Genomic DNA, 16,970 nt, shown 5'->3' with positions numbered 1-16,970 from the left:
TCCTACAAATTCAGCTTTGCTGTCAAAGAAATAAATTACATTTTATAATATAATCAAATAGAAAATAGAATACAACACATACAAGAATTCCACTCCACAGCCTTCATACAAATCTTATTATGAAATACAGCTACATTTATTAAACCACTGTCCGGACTACATTTGCTGTTCATTGACTGTATTAACTCTAAAAAATAAAATAAAATAAACACCTTTCTAGTGAAAATTAAATTGAGAGTTAAAAGATTAAATGATTCAGTAGTAATGGAACACAAATCACTGCCAAACGCATTTTAATCTTTGACACACAGTTGCCCACTTCAATATCCAACTGCCCTAGATTTACTAAGAGATGACTTAAAGATTATGACAGGATTGCAGTTGACTGAATCAGAGAGCTACATCTCCTGATCTTGCCTCACAATCAACCATAACCTATCCGATTGACTGAGAAGAGATCCAGTGAGACAAAGAAAGCAATGAAAAACTCCAACTGCTCAAGAACAGGAGCGATTGGGCTTACTTTGAGTGATCTCCTGCTGTGATGGACAGAAGCTTAGTATTAACAGCCAATGACATATGATAAACAACAGAGCATTGTATCCAAAAGCCTGACTCACTAATTCTTACATTCAACACATCTAAATTACTTCTGGAGTAACCTTGTAGTTTAGTAGTAGCTAAAGAACCAAGCGTCTGATGGATGCATTATCTTTCATTTCTCACTTAAATATACACAGATCCACAGCTGGGGCAAGACAAACTCAAGCCCACCGCAGTGAAATACGAAAAAATTTAGCCCTTTTCTTTCCATTCCCTGGGCTTATCTGAAAACACCAGATGTGGTGGAGAAAATTAATTTATCTCTGAGTAGAAAAATAAACTGAAATATAATAGATACCATTGGAAATAGTGACCATTCCATTTCTGCCGCTCTACATCAAATGATACTATGAAACACAAAGTACAGCCAATAATATTAAAGGTTAGCTGAAACTGCTATTAAATTCTGCTTTAGGGTTTAGGAAATCTTGAACTGCAAAAAAAAAAAAAATGGCAAAGGTGGAGCATCTGTCTGCTTATTTGAACAATGTGGCAGTCTCATCTAACATAGCAAGTGACGAACAAAGATTGAGAAAATACAACTCGCCCCATTTATTCTCGCTGCAATAATTCTCAGAGTGAATGCAGGATTCAAAAATGTTACGAGACACTGCGACAGCTCATCAGAAGGAATATTTGTTATGGTCTTACCTTGAAGCATGCATCTGTAAGCCGATTCAGAAATGGCGTAGATATGAGGTGGCATTTCATGCCTCTTCTTGCCCCTGTACATCTCAATGATGTTCTCTGAGTATATGGGGAGGTTTTTATATGGGTTTATGACCACACAGAAGAGTCCTGAGTATGTCTGCACAGAAAAAGGAGAAAGAAAATGAACACTCAATTAGTACTCAACACTGATATGGCTTTTTAAAAGAAGCTAGACAAACAGCATGAATGTAGAACATATAGATACATTTGATCAAATTCTAACAAAACACACTGTACATGCAAGTATTCATAATCAAAGCCTGCCAATTGACATAAATTCCAACATTTTCAAATAAAAGAACCACAAAAGCTAAAAGGCAAGTCTTAATGTTCTGTAAAGCCATGCTTCTATCTCCATCTCTTACTTGTTTATGGGTTTAACAGTAAATCTAGAGTTTGCATGATCATTCATGGGTTTCTAAAACAGAACACTGCAGAGTAACTTGTGATGTATCCTAAACCTATAGTTCATACAGTTTTTCTTTTTGAGCATAATCTGTATTTGGGGAAAGCGTTCACAAATTTTTTAAGCATCAGAAGACATTGAACAGACTGACATGGTTCTTAAGTAAGATCCCAGCATTACAGCTAAACCACTCCATCTCCAGCTGAGACGTGGTTAATAACACAAAGCGCTACACTTAGTGTTCACTGGAGTATGCACTTTGTGGGAAAAAAACCAAAAAAAACAATGACATGAATTTATCAAGAGCTATAAAATCTAAATTAGGAAATTAAACATTATTATACATATTTTAGATGTGGTGAGTAATCAAAATTGCAAAAAGCACAGGTTCTAAATCTACTAGTTGCATATTAGTCATTTTAACAAATCATTAATAATGGAGTTTAACCATTATGGATGTTTTGATGGTAGATGCTGATAACGTAGCGAGCAGAAAGCAGTTAACACATGCATCATTTCTGCAATAAAGTTTGTTTTTATATTTACCAAAATTAAAAAGAAAAAAAAAAAAAAAAACCTAAACTGCATCGGTTTGGTAAAAAAAAAAAAAATCTAAAACAGAACAAGAATTTTTATGCAAGCCATGCACACAAGACAACATAATAGCCAAAATAAAGTTAAAATACATAATATATTCGGATAACCTATATGTATGTTTACTGAATGTTGAATTGTTAAAAAATAAATAAAAATTAACAGCTGATGCAATTTAGCCAGTAATAATTGCCACTGCAATACTTCAGTGGACCGCTAAAAATAACGTAACAATATAAATTTATTTATTATGAATCTTTTTTAAAGAAGGCACATTAAAACCTTTTTTCACATTAAGCATATAGACTGAAACAGAATGAAGGTGTTTCTTGCTGCCAGTGCAGCTGTCCTGTAGTGAGCCTGAACTTCATTACAGAACACATTTACAAGATATTAGCCCTGTCTTTCAAGCGGTTTTATATACGAGGCTATAATTGAGAGCAACCCGTGTTTGTTTGAATGTTTGGCCACTGCTGGGTGCTCCAGACACATGGTGAGGGGGCAAGTCAGGGGAGAGCTAATCCCTGTCTGCCTGCTGAAGGGTCTTTTCTACGAGCGCACATATATACAGTATATGGGTGTAGAGGAGTTTTGGGGATGCATTGAGGACAGGTCCGTCTACAACACTCCCAAATCCCCACTAAATAAAGCCATCCTGCCAAACTAAATCGCAAGCCAGAACAATAGACTTGGGACTCAGGAGACTTGTGGCTGGAAAGTTGTTTCTTTCCAGCATCACTCTCAATGTTTGTCAGCTACATATGGAAGAAAACAGCTTCCAATCTCAGCAATGCACAACGCCAATCATAAACAATTTAACATGCTACACTGAAGAACCGTAAAGCACTGCGCCAGTTATGAGTCAGCGTTCTGTGTTGAAACCCAAAGACTATCCAACAAATGATTTGCCAGTTTATGGTTATTTATCTTATTCACTTGTTGTTTATTTGTGTTGAGTGTTCGTCATCTCATAAAGTGCCATATATTTCTAAGCAATGCATCTGATCAATTATGACTTTAAAATCAACCTATTATAATTTTTAACATTTTTTTAATTTGAGGTTTGTTCGGGCAACCTAACCCAGTTAATTTTGAGGATCATACAAATGTAAACAGCTTCACTGATTATAACAGGAGTGTTTATATACACAGTTAATATGATATTCTCTGGTAATGTAAATGTTCCTCGCTCATTTTTGAATAACAGAGAAAATGTCATCAGCCATATTAAAAACATTAGGCTGCTTTTAGACTTACACTGGGGTTGGTTCACATTCCGGCAATGAAATAAATAAATAGGCACAATAATATATTGTGTATGGTGATTTCACAGGCTGACGATAGTGACACTATGATAATTAAGCATATCGCCCGACACTAGCCTACAGTACAACTGATGAATATCATGTAAATACCATCATTTTATCTAACTGCCCATATTTGATCTCTCAACTCACATCGCTTTGACGAATGTGTCTTTTTTTTGTTCGTAAGTTAGCAATAAAGATCAATGCCACTGTTGCACACTTGAAAAAGAAAGGGAAACCACAAAATAACAGACACAACTCCAGTTGAAATGAGCACTATGACATAAATTCGGTCTTAACCTCTAAAGATAAATGAGATGACACCAGACAAGGAATAAACAAGCACTGTAATGCATCAAAACTGTATTTCTGGGCTTTGTGTGTAAATGAAGATAGGTAGACTACCTCAACCGGAAAGGTTTACTCGATAGATTTAGAGATATCGCTCTACAATGGCAGAATCACGTAAGAGAATCGTGATCTCAAATCCCAGGCACAACAAGCACAGCTCTCACAAAAACACAAAAGATTCAACAGTTTGTGATCCTATTTTAAATTATTTCTCAAATCCTGTCAAATCTAACTAAAAAAGGAAACGAGTCAACTGTTGTTCCGTCTCTCTTAAATGTTATGCAAGAAGCCTCTCATCAAAACACCAAAACTTTATAAAACCCAAGGATACTACAACGGTCTTTCATTCTTTCTTAACAAAACAAGCCACAACTTTCTTAGCAAAACAAGCCACAACTACATATTCCTGTACATTTAATGTCCCAAAGCAGCCAAACTAGCAGCAGATCATTTCTTCAGTATGTGTTGTACTGATTATAAAAAGAAACAAAAAAATCAGTTCTTGACTGGATCTGAATGCAAGTTTGCGGTCGACTGTAAGAGCTGGGTTTACGCAGAAGAAATGAAGCTCAGCATACGACATCTAATAGAAAGAAGTCTGGCATTCCACTGGCATTCAACGATCGAGGTGTGGTATTTTGATCTCATTTTGGTTTTAAAGCATTTTTGAGCTCGTAGTTTCAAAGGAAAAAAACTGGAAGACATTAGTTTAAAAACAAATCCATAAAGAGAAATCAAGTCTAACGTGTCATCGCCCATCATGCTATTCAAGAACAGAGGGGCGTGGGAAGGCAGAGAGGAACGCAGCAACTCTGCCCACACAGCAGATATAAGAGTGCATACCACACAGCAGCCTGATGTCTGGTCACCAGCCACGCACACAGGAAACAATATACAACATTTAAGTAAATATATAACATTACGCTTCCATTTTGTGGATTATATTTCATCAAACGTAAACATAACCCGACAGTAATAAGGAAGCTGAGAAATGTGTGGAATGCAGGTGCTATCAACAATCAGTCGGACATCTTGACATCTCAGATATTACAAGCCAGCTGCAGCTCGATGCCAAAAACAAAGGTCCCGTTATAAAACTTCAGGTTTTACCAGGCCAAGCATGGGCCTCTACAGCTAATTACTGCAGCCTATAAGATGGGAGCACGGCAGATACATGGAAGCAGAGGATTAAATACCAAAAAATGCAAGGAACTAGCCTCACAGTCCAGTCTGACTGTTTTCCACTAAGTGGGTATGGGAGAGTGGTCTGCAATCTCTCATCATTGTGTAAAATGACAACAGCCCCCGCTTTCGTAACATCTGAAGTGCTGCCAATGATGGATGGGAAAAAAAGAGGAAAAATGATCAATTCCATCCAGTGTTTTAAAGGACATAGCCTAACTGGGTGTTAATGTCAACAGGAGTGTGAAGACAAGGAGCAGCTCTCATTGAGATTTCATAATGACCTCCTTCACACTTGAGGAGTGGAGGAAATGATGGGGCTACACCTCCAAACAGCTTGCTTCACACACTCTCTCTCTCTTGAATAATAAAAGTCCCTCGGTTTCTCTCTCTCTCAAAGTACTTGCTTTAAAATGGGTCAAGATCACAAGGTAAGATGAACTCTCATGAAGCTCCTTAAAAGGGCTGCTATAGCTACCAATAAAATCAATGATGACAATAAACAACAATAAATTTGATCTGCATGCATGCACAAAAAAAAGGTTGAGAATAACATGCGTTGCAATTGCTTTTTGTCGATAACAGAAAACAGAGTAGGTCGCTATGAGAAAAACACGCTTAATATTGTACCCTTCAAACATACTTGGGAATATAACATTTAACATACTATTCATTTGTTTGCGGAAAATTAACAAGGAGCATCATCAGATCAATCAATGATAAAAAATAATTAGTTGCAGCCCTACTCCTTATGCAAATCTGCAAAAACCAAGGTAGAAAAGTCTGCAACTTGAAAACAAACAAATCATCATCATCATCTTCACACTTACGTATATGAGCCCAGAGTAGTAGCGATCTTTCAGGTTGTGTAAAACAGACGCCTCATTCAGGCAGGTGAGTTCTGCCATGTCCTCCACTTTGCTGAATTTGGGCGGGTTCATCTTCTGGATGTCATCTTTGTTTACCAGGGCCTTCTTGCCATTTTCAGCCAGCTCAACGAGAACCTCCTCCCCGCGCTCCTCTCGGATGCTGGCCGCCTCGAACCCATGCCGTTCAGAAGGAACCCACACCAGCTTCTTGGCCGTCCAGTCTGCCTGGGAAGCTGGGTTGTAGACCACGGCCCGATCCACAAAGAGGTACCGCTCGGGGTCCTCTTGCCCACTCCGCTGCGCCATCTCCGGCATGAGGAACTAAAAATAGGCCACCTGGAAAAAGATTTCGAGGGAGTCAGTGACGGAAGAGCAGAGATTCACTTCGAATTTATGCGATATGACACAGCCATTGCAAAGTAGTATAAAGAGTCAAATTTCATTGGTTTTGCATGGATATAGCTTGAGAATGTTAATATGCAGAATTCACTTAAACACTTTTATAAGGTTATTCTAATATTTTAAACCAGTGCCTATTGGAATAATAAAACATCTGTAGTAGTTACTTTTCACACCTCACTAGCCCACTATTAGTTGATGAATATTCATCAAATAATGCATTTATTGGAGCATACAGCGTATGGTCATGAATCAGCTGCATGTAAAACACAGTCTCAATCAGTTTAGATGCAAGTTCAATACGGATCACCTCCAATGGCCTTTCATAGTCGCATTAACAAAAAAATAACAGCCCAATAACAGCAAGAGTCAGATGGTCTGGGTCTGTTCTGGCCTACAACTGGACTAAGAGTTACCGTATTTTTCACAGAGAGAAAAAAAACACGGCTAAAATAAAACAAGCAGGGCAAAAAAATGGGTCATGTCTGTTATTTCACAGATGAGAGTCATTACACGCGTGATGAATCCCGGGTAACGTTAAACTGAAGCGGGACTCCAGGGCCGGACAGTCCTTCAAAATTCATTCAATGATAAGCCACCTTAAAAATACCTTTCTAACGGTCACTGGCTCGCAAATCGCTTGAAATGAACGACAAATACGCCGCGTTCTTACGCAAACAAATAAAGCGACGAGGTGACCGTTAACTGAGATAACGAGAGCTGAAGTTCGCGCCTGCAAACCGGGAGCTGCACGCGACTCCTCCTCATCACCATCTCCCGTTATACGGCCCGCGGCGAGGCGGACAAGCGTTTTATAAGTGCATTAACCGACATATGGTGCTCAGGGCTGCCCAAAGGCAAAGGATTGTTCGATTCGGAAATGTATTTATCTGCTTGAAAGAACCGCAGTAACAAACTCGCTAACGTGGGCTAGCGCTAGCTCTCCCCGCCGCCTGAAAAGTAATGCGAAAAATAATCCGTTATACGGCAACTGGGGGGGGGGGAGAACGGGCCAGAATGAAAAGACGTGCGAACTTACCACGGGCTGTCAGCGATGAGAGCTACGCGCACGAAGAGATGAATGAGTCGCTATCCAGCGCGTCCGGTTTTTATAATCCAGTTCTTTTGAAAGTCGGCCAAATATTCCCTTGTTTCGCCCCTCTGCACTGATGCCGCCGTCCGCAGCCCTGCTTCTCTGAACTCCTCAACCGAACTCAGCATCGCACTCTCTTGCGCCCGCCTCCCCGTCGCCCTCCGGTCACACCCACCGGCTCCCTTATGGAACGGGGATTGGATTGTAACGGGCCTTGACCACAAGCTATTGGTTTGTTCACGTTTTACCCCCCCCCCTCAATAAAAAGTGATTGTTCGCGCAAGCTTTCTTCCATCTAGATCCATAGAAACGCATTGGTTGCAGGGCCCTGAGCGTGAAATAATGACCAAAATAGGGCAGTGCGTCTTTTTAATAGATGCTAATGTACATATATAAGAAATGAGAAATATTCAAAATTGTGAATTAAAATGTGAATGTATAAAAAACGGGAGATAATGATAAATAATAGGCTAAATAATAATAACAACACATAATAGGTACCAAATATATTTTATAGCTAATTATAACGGTGACACTATCAACCTCGTTTTTGAGGGAATCACTACATTTTATGGTGATGTTCAGACTCATTTCCGAGTCGACTCTTTTGAACGGTTCGTTTCAGAGAACCGTTTCTAAACGAATCAGCATTTTACGTGATAGAAGCTTTCACCTGTCACTCTGGCATCCCGTTTTACATATTAAGCTTTTTACGTTAATTACTTTATTTAGCATCTGTTTCGCATGTGCGCTGATTAAACTAATAAAACCAAGCTATAGATATATACGTAGAAACTTTTCATCACACGTTTCAGAATCAGTGAAAAGATCCGACTCCAATGATTCGTTTATAAAAATGCGAAATCTTTCACATAAAGTAACTTACAAAAATATATAGATATTTATATTTAACTAAGTTCATGTAAACCTGTCGTGTCACAGGTAAGTAGCTCCGGAATTAGACTGATTTACTATTGTTAAATTAATGTTATTATAGTGGATGACTGTGTTTGGTCTTTGACGTTTATTAATTTTTAACACGTTTCAGTCTCTCCAGTAAACAAAGACTTGAGCATCTGAATGAATTTTAAGAGGGATTTGATAGTCTTGGCCGCACAGCGCCCTCTATTGCCATACATAAAAAGAAACCCTCCTTTTCCATTCAAACGTTCAACTTCTTACTTGAGATAGAAAAAAAAATCTGTAGACATATAATTATCTGGTTTAAAAATAGGACATCCACACAAAACCTTCAAAATGTTCATGTTACTTCCTCAGAGCTATTAGGAACGCACTGTGCTTCAAATTTATAAATGACTTCTAACACAGAAGCCCAATTAAATCCTAGCACACAAACTACATGAAGGCTTGGGATAAGGTGTATACATTCTTCCAATTAATGATGACAATCTTAAAGAATATATATTCAAACTTATGTTTTATTTCATTAGTTGTAAAATAGTCCCATATGATGTTTGTACTACAAAAACAAGATCGTGTCAAATCCAAACTTCCAGCCTCCTCTGCCACATAAACCTTTACAAACCGCAAACAGAACAAGTCACAGAAACCAACATTTCAAAAGATGTACTGAACCAGCCTCAAGTAAGTCCCAAATAACAGGACTGATCCAGAAATGCTCTAGAGCCACTTCCCATCACCTCTGCTGAAATAACTGCACTGACTGGATTGTACAACGACACCTGAAAAGCTTCTCAATCCAGTCCGAGCCTTGTTTTGACCTGTATATTCAGTCAAACAGACACTATTGCTTGTAGAAGATAAAGTGATAACATGGCGGCCCTTGGCAAGTGGAAGTTCTAACCTTTTTCAGTGGGTCGAAGTAGCTTTAGTGTATCTTGGACCAGACCTTTTAACCAAATCCTGAATGAGTTTCTAACATTAACTTGAATTATTACAACTTAAAATGTTTGGAAAACCTCCCTGCATTTGACAAAATATAGTTAGACATTAAAATGTGGAGAGAAAAAAAAAAGAGATTGGGCAGGAGTAAAGTATGACCAATACATTTCCTAATGTCATCTTCAAATGTGACGCTTATGAAATGGGATGGCAGTTAGAGAAAAAGACTTAAATGTCTTTTTGGAAACGCTTTAGCGTCACAATGGAGTGTTTAGGAATTCTATACACTGAATTCCAATTCTAATGCCCCTGCAAGTCATGAATTTCACCACGGATGTGTTCTCAATCCTAATTGTACAAAACTACTTCTCAGATAAGGGAGATGTTTTTTTTTTCTTTTCTTCAGAACCCTGAGAAATAGCTGCAAATCGAATTTCTTTCTTTCCCAAACCACTTCATCTAAATGTAACGCAGTTTGAAATGAAGCTTTTGGCCAAATGAAGCGTTTCAACAGTACGTGTTGTGAAAAACGCAACTCTACAAAAGAATTGCGAAGCTTTTTTTAATTACATTTTGAAAAAGGCATTGCGTTCCAGTCGAAATGTAAATCGAGTGCTCCAAAAGAGTTCATAGATTCATTATGAAAGTACAAATTTGTTGCACTCGCTAAGAGTCCAAATCTAAATGACATCTCCGTAACAGGGGGAGGCAGAAATGCTTAAACACAGGCTTTAACAGTGACTCTTGATCAAATTAGATGAGGATAAACAGTGGGGCGAGGGTGAAATGTTGACGTTTTTGCTCTTCGGGGGTTTCGTGAGAGGGTTGAGTTGTGTCGCCTCTATTTAGCTGCAACTTCATTCTCAGCTGGTTGGCCTGTAGCGGTCTCTGCGGTTTTGGAGGCCTGTAACAAAATGCATCAGAAAGACACATGAATGAAGAACTCCGACTGATGCCATTCAATAATGCAAAATAAACAGAACGCCATGACAGTTTAAAAGGTTAAAACGCAACCATAAAAATCAGCACAGCTGTCATTCTTCGGTGCGGGCTCACAACGATTATTTTTCATAGAATTCTATTGAATGTGGACAGTCACATTGTAAGTCCAAAATTACAAAAGGCCTGTTCACACCAGAGATGATAACTTTACTGATAATCCATAATGATAATGTTATTTACTTGGCAGTCAATGGGACGGTCACAAGCCTCCCGGTTTTTATCTAAAACATCTTAAATAGTGTTCTGAAGACAAACAAAGCTTCATTTTAGGTTGGAAAAACCCTTTAACTGCAGAGATGCTTATGATAAACAGAATGTTATAGTGCATTAAGGATGGACGCAATACATTTATCATTCTTGGTATGAACAGGCTTTAATCCACAGATTGACATCTTCATAAGGGCTTAAAAGCTTGTTTTTTGTGTTTCATTCTGTTGAAATTCTCATGTTTTATTTAATGAAAAAGAATTGGTTTGGAAGAACTTCCTAGAGAAAAGGCCTCACCTTCTTTTTCTTCTTCTTCTGTGCCTTGCGGCTTGCAGAGCTCTGGATCAGAGACTGAAAATGACAGAAGGAGCCAAAACATCACGATAGGAAAGACCTTTGTTCGTAGCACGTTTAAATAAAATAGATGGGTATAACATGCCTTCAGTTCAGGATCTTGAACATCATGTTCAGACTTGTAGAGTTCTGCTTCAAACGGTCCACTGGTGATTCTCAAGGGCCCATTGGCCATCAGCAGCACTGTGAACTTAAACTGAGCCACAAATTCACCTACAGAGACACAGAAACGGGTGGAAAGAGAGATATTCCAGGTAAAGAAAGAGGTCAAAGAACAAAGAAATGGCGCAATGATAATGAGACTGACCTTCTTTCTCGTTCAGCACACTAAAAGGCTGCAGGAGCTCATGTTTGGCACACTCCACCACTCCCAAACGAGCCTTTCCTTCATCCTCAAATGCCCTGCAGGACACAAAGACTACTTTGTTTACCAAAACACCATGAAAACTAAACCATAGATTTATCCACCAGGTTTTAAAGTCATTGTCCTAGCATTCTCATGTAACGATACCAATATAAAGCACACACGTCATCAAAAATCAACAGCTCTGTTCTCACATCACCTGCAAAATACTCTGTTCTTCGATGAATGAAGCAGGTATCTAATTCTTGATTTAGCCAATTATAAACCAAACAAATTGGAGAATAGTGCTGCTGCTCACCTAAGAGTGAAGGGCATGGCGTCGAAGCGCCTCTCCACCTCACTGAAGAACATTCTGGAGGTCTTCATTTTCAGCCCATACTGCTTACTGGGGTCCCGTTTGTAGATGGTTGTCCTCTGGCCGCCATCTCTTGCCTATAGGTGAAATCATACATTGATGTATAAAATCAAATCCACTACTTTGAATGAGATTTAAAATGTCAGGTGTCGTTCATAAACGTGAGATTACTTGCCTTTCCCTCTCCTGTGCTGATCAGCACATCCACGGCATAAACTTCATGAACTTCAAACTCTGCCTTCTCGTGGTCCTTCCTGTTATGAGACAAACGGCAGAGATTGCTGTGGTGCTTGCTCCTGAAAGATCTCTCTAGTCACTGCTATTAACATGTGATTGCTAGCTTTTTATGTCAAAAGAATCCACCAATAAACTTGTTTGAGAACAATAAGAAATTCAATATTAGAGTTTGATTTATACCGTTGCTGATCTGTAGGGTTCTGGATAATGGTTTTTTCTCCATCAATAACATGTTGTTTTAGCTGATGAGACAGCATACCTATCCATGAACAAAAGAAATGAATATTGGCATGTGTACATATATGAACAATGAGCAGAACACAGTCAGACAATCCTGTTGGCACCTGCAGGTACTTTCATGTTTTATGTGATTAAATACAATTAAAGGGTTAAATCAACTTGATGTTCTTTATGTATGCGTGTGGTTGATCAATGTTTATATGTATATCTGTTCACTGTATAAATGACTATTCAAATAGATTACTTTTAAAATCTCTTTATGAGCGTCTTGAATGAATAAAAATGGTTCAGAGGACTTTCAAATTAGGGACAGAGATCTTCTGGGTTTCATTAAAAATAACTTAACTTTAAATTATTTTAAAAATGAAAGTGGAAAAACTAAATTTGACACCACAGACATTATATTTTTGGGTGAACTGTCCCTTTAAAGCAAATATCAGTTATCAAACCAGTTCCGTTTTTGTACAAATGAGTTTTTATTCTCAGTTTTGCCAAGTAATGAGTTTACTAACCACCACACCTTCAAACTCCACAATACTCTCTGGATGGATAATGTTTTAATTGCAGTCGGGCTTTCCCAAATGATATAAGAGCCATAACTCACCCTCAATTGGATTACACTTGAACGACTGAGCAATCTTATTCCAGGCCTCTGTTATTTGAGAGTTCTTCAGAGGTACATGAGACACAAAAAGACAGTTCTTAAGACATACTGAACTACTTTGTGCAATCTTGTATTGAGGTGCTTTTAACTAAAGTTTCTCAGATGTTTAAAAGCTTCAATCTTAACTATTCGTCCTTTTAATTTTAAAGCATGTGCAAACCTGGTTGCCAGGTTTGACGAGACGTAAAGCAGCTTCCGTGCACAGGTGTGCTGCTTTGATGACATCCGCCTTCCTTCCCGTCACAGGCGCTTCCTGAAAGAAATCAAAATCCCAATCTGAATCTACAGTTTGCCTGAAAGTCACTAGTTTTGTCAGGGTTTATTTTCGCAACAATTATGATGGTACTTACCAGATAAATGGGCGTTATGATTGACATTATTCAGTAGAGAAACTAGCATAGAGTCAAAACTAGCATAGCCATGTAGAAAACTATCTGCTTGGGATTTTTTTTAGACGTTTTAGATCATTAATTGATACAATTGAGCAATTTTTCCAGAGAGGTGTGAATATTATCATATTATAATGGCACTTACAGGCATCCATACAGCCATGAAACTTTACAAAATAAGAAACACAGTAACTGTGGTGAAGAAAAGCCCACAAACCTTAGTAGCTCCAATAACAAAGCTATGAGCCACGTTGGAGATGAAGCCGTCGACATGTACTCCTAAATCACTGTTGAGAGAAAAAAGAAATTCAGGAAGGAAAATAGGAAAACATATATACAAGTGCAGGGAAACCTGAGCAAAGCCTATGTGCTTTCAGAGAGCAATGCATATAATCAGGAAAAGTTTGAGCACCTCCGAATGAATACAATAAATATGGCCTTTAAAACAAAGTGCCAGACCAGAAACTTCCTGAGGTAACAGGAAATACGTTCACACAGGTTCTACAAGAGACTGCAGAACACTTTTTGTCTATATAAAAACACTAAAAACTGGTATTAAGTGTAATATTAACGTGCAGAGTTGCATGTGTGGATCACAAAGAAACAAGGGAACAAGCAGGAAGACACAGTCGGAAGGGGTAGAGACGGAGAGTGGAGAACACTGCAGACAAGATGGGCCGAGTAAGAGCGAGGAGAGTGACTTGAGGAAGAGGAGAGGAAGGAAAAGACATGGGGAGGTTAGACAGACGCAGACGAACTGGAGAGGGGGAGTTTGCCTACATTTTGACCAAATCTCCATCTTTCAGCGTGTAGTCTGGGTCGCTCTTCAGGGGAGAGAAGTGGCAGACACAGTTATTGACTGACACGCTGGTGGGGAACGCAATGCCTGCAAGAAAGGACAACCACCAATCCTCAACAAAAAAAGAGCTTCTGCATAATGACTGAGGAAAGAGACATTTCAAATGAGGCCTGCGGATTTCTCTGGAGGAGTCTAAATCTGAATTTAAAGTCCACTCACTCCCTTACGGACCGCAAGCATTAAGCCAACTCTGCAGTTCTGTCTCACCTTTCTTCATTTCTTTCTCCCTCTTAAAGATCTTCCCAGTCTCTGCCATGATGAGAGCATCTCCTTTCTCACAGAGGCTGAGAACCGAAACTCCTGGTTTGGCTGCGTCGATGATGACCCTCAGCACCTCTGAAAAAAAAGAAGATCAAGATCAGTATTCATGGCCAATAAAGTCCATTGTCTACATTGTCTTTAGAGCTTCCAGATTACATTGAATGCTACATGACCGTACTTCGCCTGAGAAAAACTATATTGTGACGGCACCTTCAAAATGTTATTGAGAAAACTGAAAGGAGCGATACGCAGAGCCTCACACTAAATGAAAGTACAACTAATCCTTCTAACAACGCAATTGGTCACGGTCATCTAAATAAATAGGCTTTTGAAAGAGCGAAGCAACATTTTTCACGTGTTTAATTGCTGATGACGAAGACTGTGCAGTAATTCAAACTGAACCGTATTTCTGTGCAAAATTGTTGCTCACTTGTTAGAAACCACAATCAAAGCATTTTCCAACAAAGACGTTCTCATCCTCAACACTGACCATACGATATATAAAAAAAAGACCCAGACTGCATTAAACAAGGCTTGCATTGAGAATAAACTCGCTTTATGCAAAGAACAATGGCTGCATTTGAATTGGCACACTTCCCTGCTATACAGTATGCAAAAGAGGTAGTATGTCTATATGCATAGTATTCATAAAACAGCAATCAACAAGCACCCGGACAGCCTAATTTTCCAACTTTGCTATACCATGAGGCCAGCGGACGGCATTAGTAAGTGGCCATTAAAGTTAAAAGTCTGTTGAAGTACATGTGTGCATTTATTATATACACAGTACACACATACAGTATTCAAACAAACTCAAATTGAATCATTTTGCAGCCCTAGAGAACATTTATAATGGTTGCAAAATTCTTGTTAAAAGCACCACCTGCTCAGACAGTGCGCGATCATCGCCTGTTGAGATCATCAAGCCACAGAAACTCAAGAGGCTTTTAAGAGGTGGTCACGCTAGACTTTAACCACGCCAAAAATTTACATGAAGGAAAAAAACGTCCCGTTTAAATCTACTTTAGACTCAATGATGTCTGAAACAACTGGGGCATAACTAAAAGTTCAAAACTAGGAATCGCTAGAGTACTTCACGACCATTCGAGTTCACCGTGCACGAGACAATGCCCTGGACTGATAATACCAAAAGCCCCGTCAGCATCACCTCACCAGCTAAAGTTCACTACCTGTGAGAGTAACGCTGACAGATGGGACGTGAAAGCTCTCAAGTCACCGATCTGCTACAGCAAGGCGGCAGCGGACATATTCATCCGGACAGCACGCTAATAGCCCATGCCTTTGAGGACTAACCTCTACCAGCTGGCAATGCCAGAGCCACAAGTGTCCACTGACATGCACCGAGGGCTAACGCTAGCTAGCATTAGCTCCGGAATGAGACCCTCTGTTCTGTAGGACAGCCAAAAAAGTGCACAGGCTTCACAGACACGTACAAGAGCAACGGGCGCGCGTTTAATAGAGGTCTCGTGCGGCTGTATGTCGCGTGAGGCCGGGGCGCCGGGGTCTCGTGTCCCACGCCGCTCATCGCTTCCTAACACATGGCATGCGTGAGAAAGCAGCGTGGAGGCCCGTGTCACCGACTCTACACCTCCGGCTCTCAAACGTCAAACTTACGGTTGGCAATGTCACCGCCCATCTTGTACTTGGTCACGACCAAGTCCTCGGCGATGGTCTGCTCTTGCTGCTCGTCGTCGGACATCGTTGCACCGGCTTCCGAAGCGTCTCTCTGACTGTAAGATGAGCGGACAGCAGAAATCAGTCACGCTACCACCAGGCGGCTCGCCGACCGTCCCGCTCCGCCCACGGCCTCCACGCACAGCGTAGCCACGCGCACTACGCAGCAGCGTCACGGCTGTCGTCGAATAAAATGGCGCCAAAACCAACCGAGGCTTTTTGGATGTTTTCCAAAAAAAGGCACAGCAGACACATTTACAACAGAGTGTGTAAGCATCTGACTGTACTGAAATATCTGACAATATTGAATTATGATTCTTTACAATTTCACAGCACACCTTTTCAAAGAACCAGCCGGCATTATCATTGTTAAGATCAACCGCAATAATTCAAAAGCAGAACACGTTAAAAAATTATAATAATATAATAATAGCTTACAATTAATATGCTGAAAAATATAATATAAAATACTAAATATTAAAATATACGAATATAATTAATACATAGTGATTTAAATAAATGTATTATACATAAAAAATAAAATTAATTGTAACAATTACTTAAAAGTATTGAAAAAACAATACACAAAACAATAAGTGCAATATCACATTATTAGATTGACACAATATAAACATTAACAAAATTTTCAGCACAAGACTTCTGTTTAATTTATAAAATAGATATTATAATGCACAATAATAAATCATAAAACAAGTTTATAGCTGAACTTTTTTTCCTATTGTAAATCCTTTTACAGTGTCATACAGCAAGTGATGTCTCTGAAAACTAGGTTAGACAAATTCATAACTCACCTGCTAAGTGGTTCCCCTCCTGTAGTCATTCAGACACAAACAGATAATAATAACCTCTTGATTTTCATGGGAAAAGTCTTATTAGTAATAGCTACATATGTATTAAGACAATACTAAATATTACCAAAACACGAAAAGCAGAGAAAAGAGAAT

The 16,970-nt window shown here is 39.2% G+C and overlaps 2 protein-coding genes across 4 annotated transcripts in view; both read right to left on the bottom strand.

Moving 5' to 3' along the window:
• Positions 1–7,641, bottom strand: part of myh10 (myosin, heavy chain 10, non-muscle) — a 44,900-nt gene extending 37,259 nt beyond the window's left edge. For all 3 annotated transcript variants that reach the window (XM_043241584.1, XM_043241585.1, XM_043241586.1), the window contains exons 1-3: positions 7,462–7,641; positions 5,985–6,359; positions 1,255–1,411 (exon numbers count right to left, since the gene is read on the bottom strand). In XM_043241584.1, the coding sequence (XP_043097519.1) occupies positions 1,255–1,411; positions 5,985–6,338 (511 nt within the window). In that variant the 5' untranslated portion in view covers positions 6,339–6,359; positions 7,462–7,641. The remainder of the gene's footprint in view (positions 1–1,254; positions 1,412–5,984; positions 6,360–7,461) is intronic.
• A 1,295-nt stretch (positions 7,642–8,936) lies between these two features.
• pa2g4a (proliferation-associated 2G4, a) lies at positions 8,937–16,151 on the bottom strand. The gene is made up of 13 exons (XM_043242138.1): positions 15,946–16,151; positions 14,257–14,385; positions 13,971–14,076; positions 13,408–13,477; positions 12,962–13,054; positions 12,742–12,805; positions 12,078–12,156; positions 11,836–11,914; positions 11,604–11,737; positions 11,249–11,343; positions 11,027–11,154; positions 10,885–10,938; positions 8,937–10,282 (listed from the first exon to the last, which is right to left on the bottom strand). The coding sequence occupies exons 1-13, from the start codon at positions 16,028–16,030 to the stop codon at positions 10,220–10,222; spliced, it is 1,179 nt and encodes a 392-aa protein (XP_043098073.1). The 5' UTR covers positions 16,031–16,151; the 3' UTR covers positions 8,937–10,219.
• Positions 16,152–16,970: the final 819 nt, after the last annotated feature.

The sequence above is a fragment of the Puntigrus tetrazona genome, chromosome 6 (assembly GCF_018831695.1).
Source record: "Puntigrus tetrazona isolate hp1 chromosome 6, ASM1883169v1, whole genome shotgun sequence".
Classification (NCBI taxonomy): Eukaryota; Metazoa; Chordata; class Actinopteri; order Cypriniformes; family Cyprinidae; genus Puntigrus; species Puntigrus tetrazona.
This window is presented reverse-complemented; position numbering and strand designations above follow the sequence as displayed.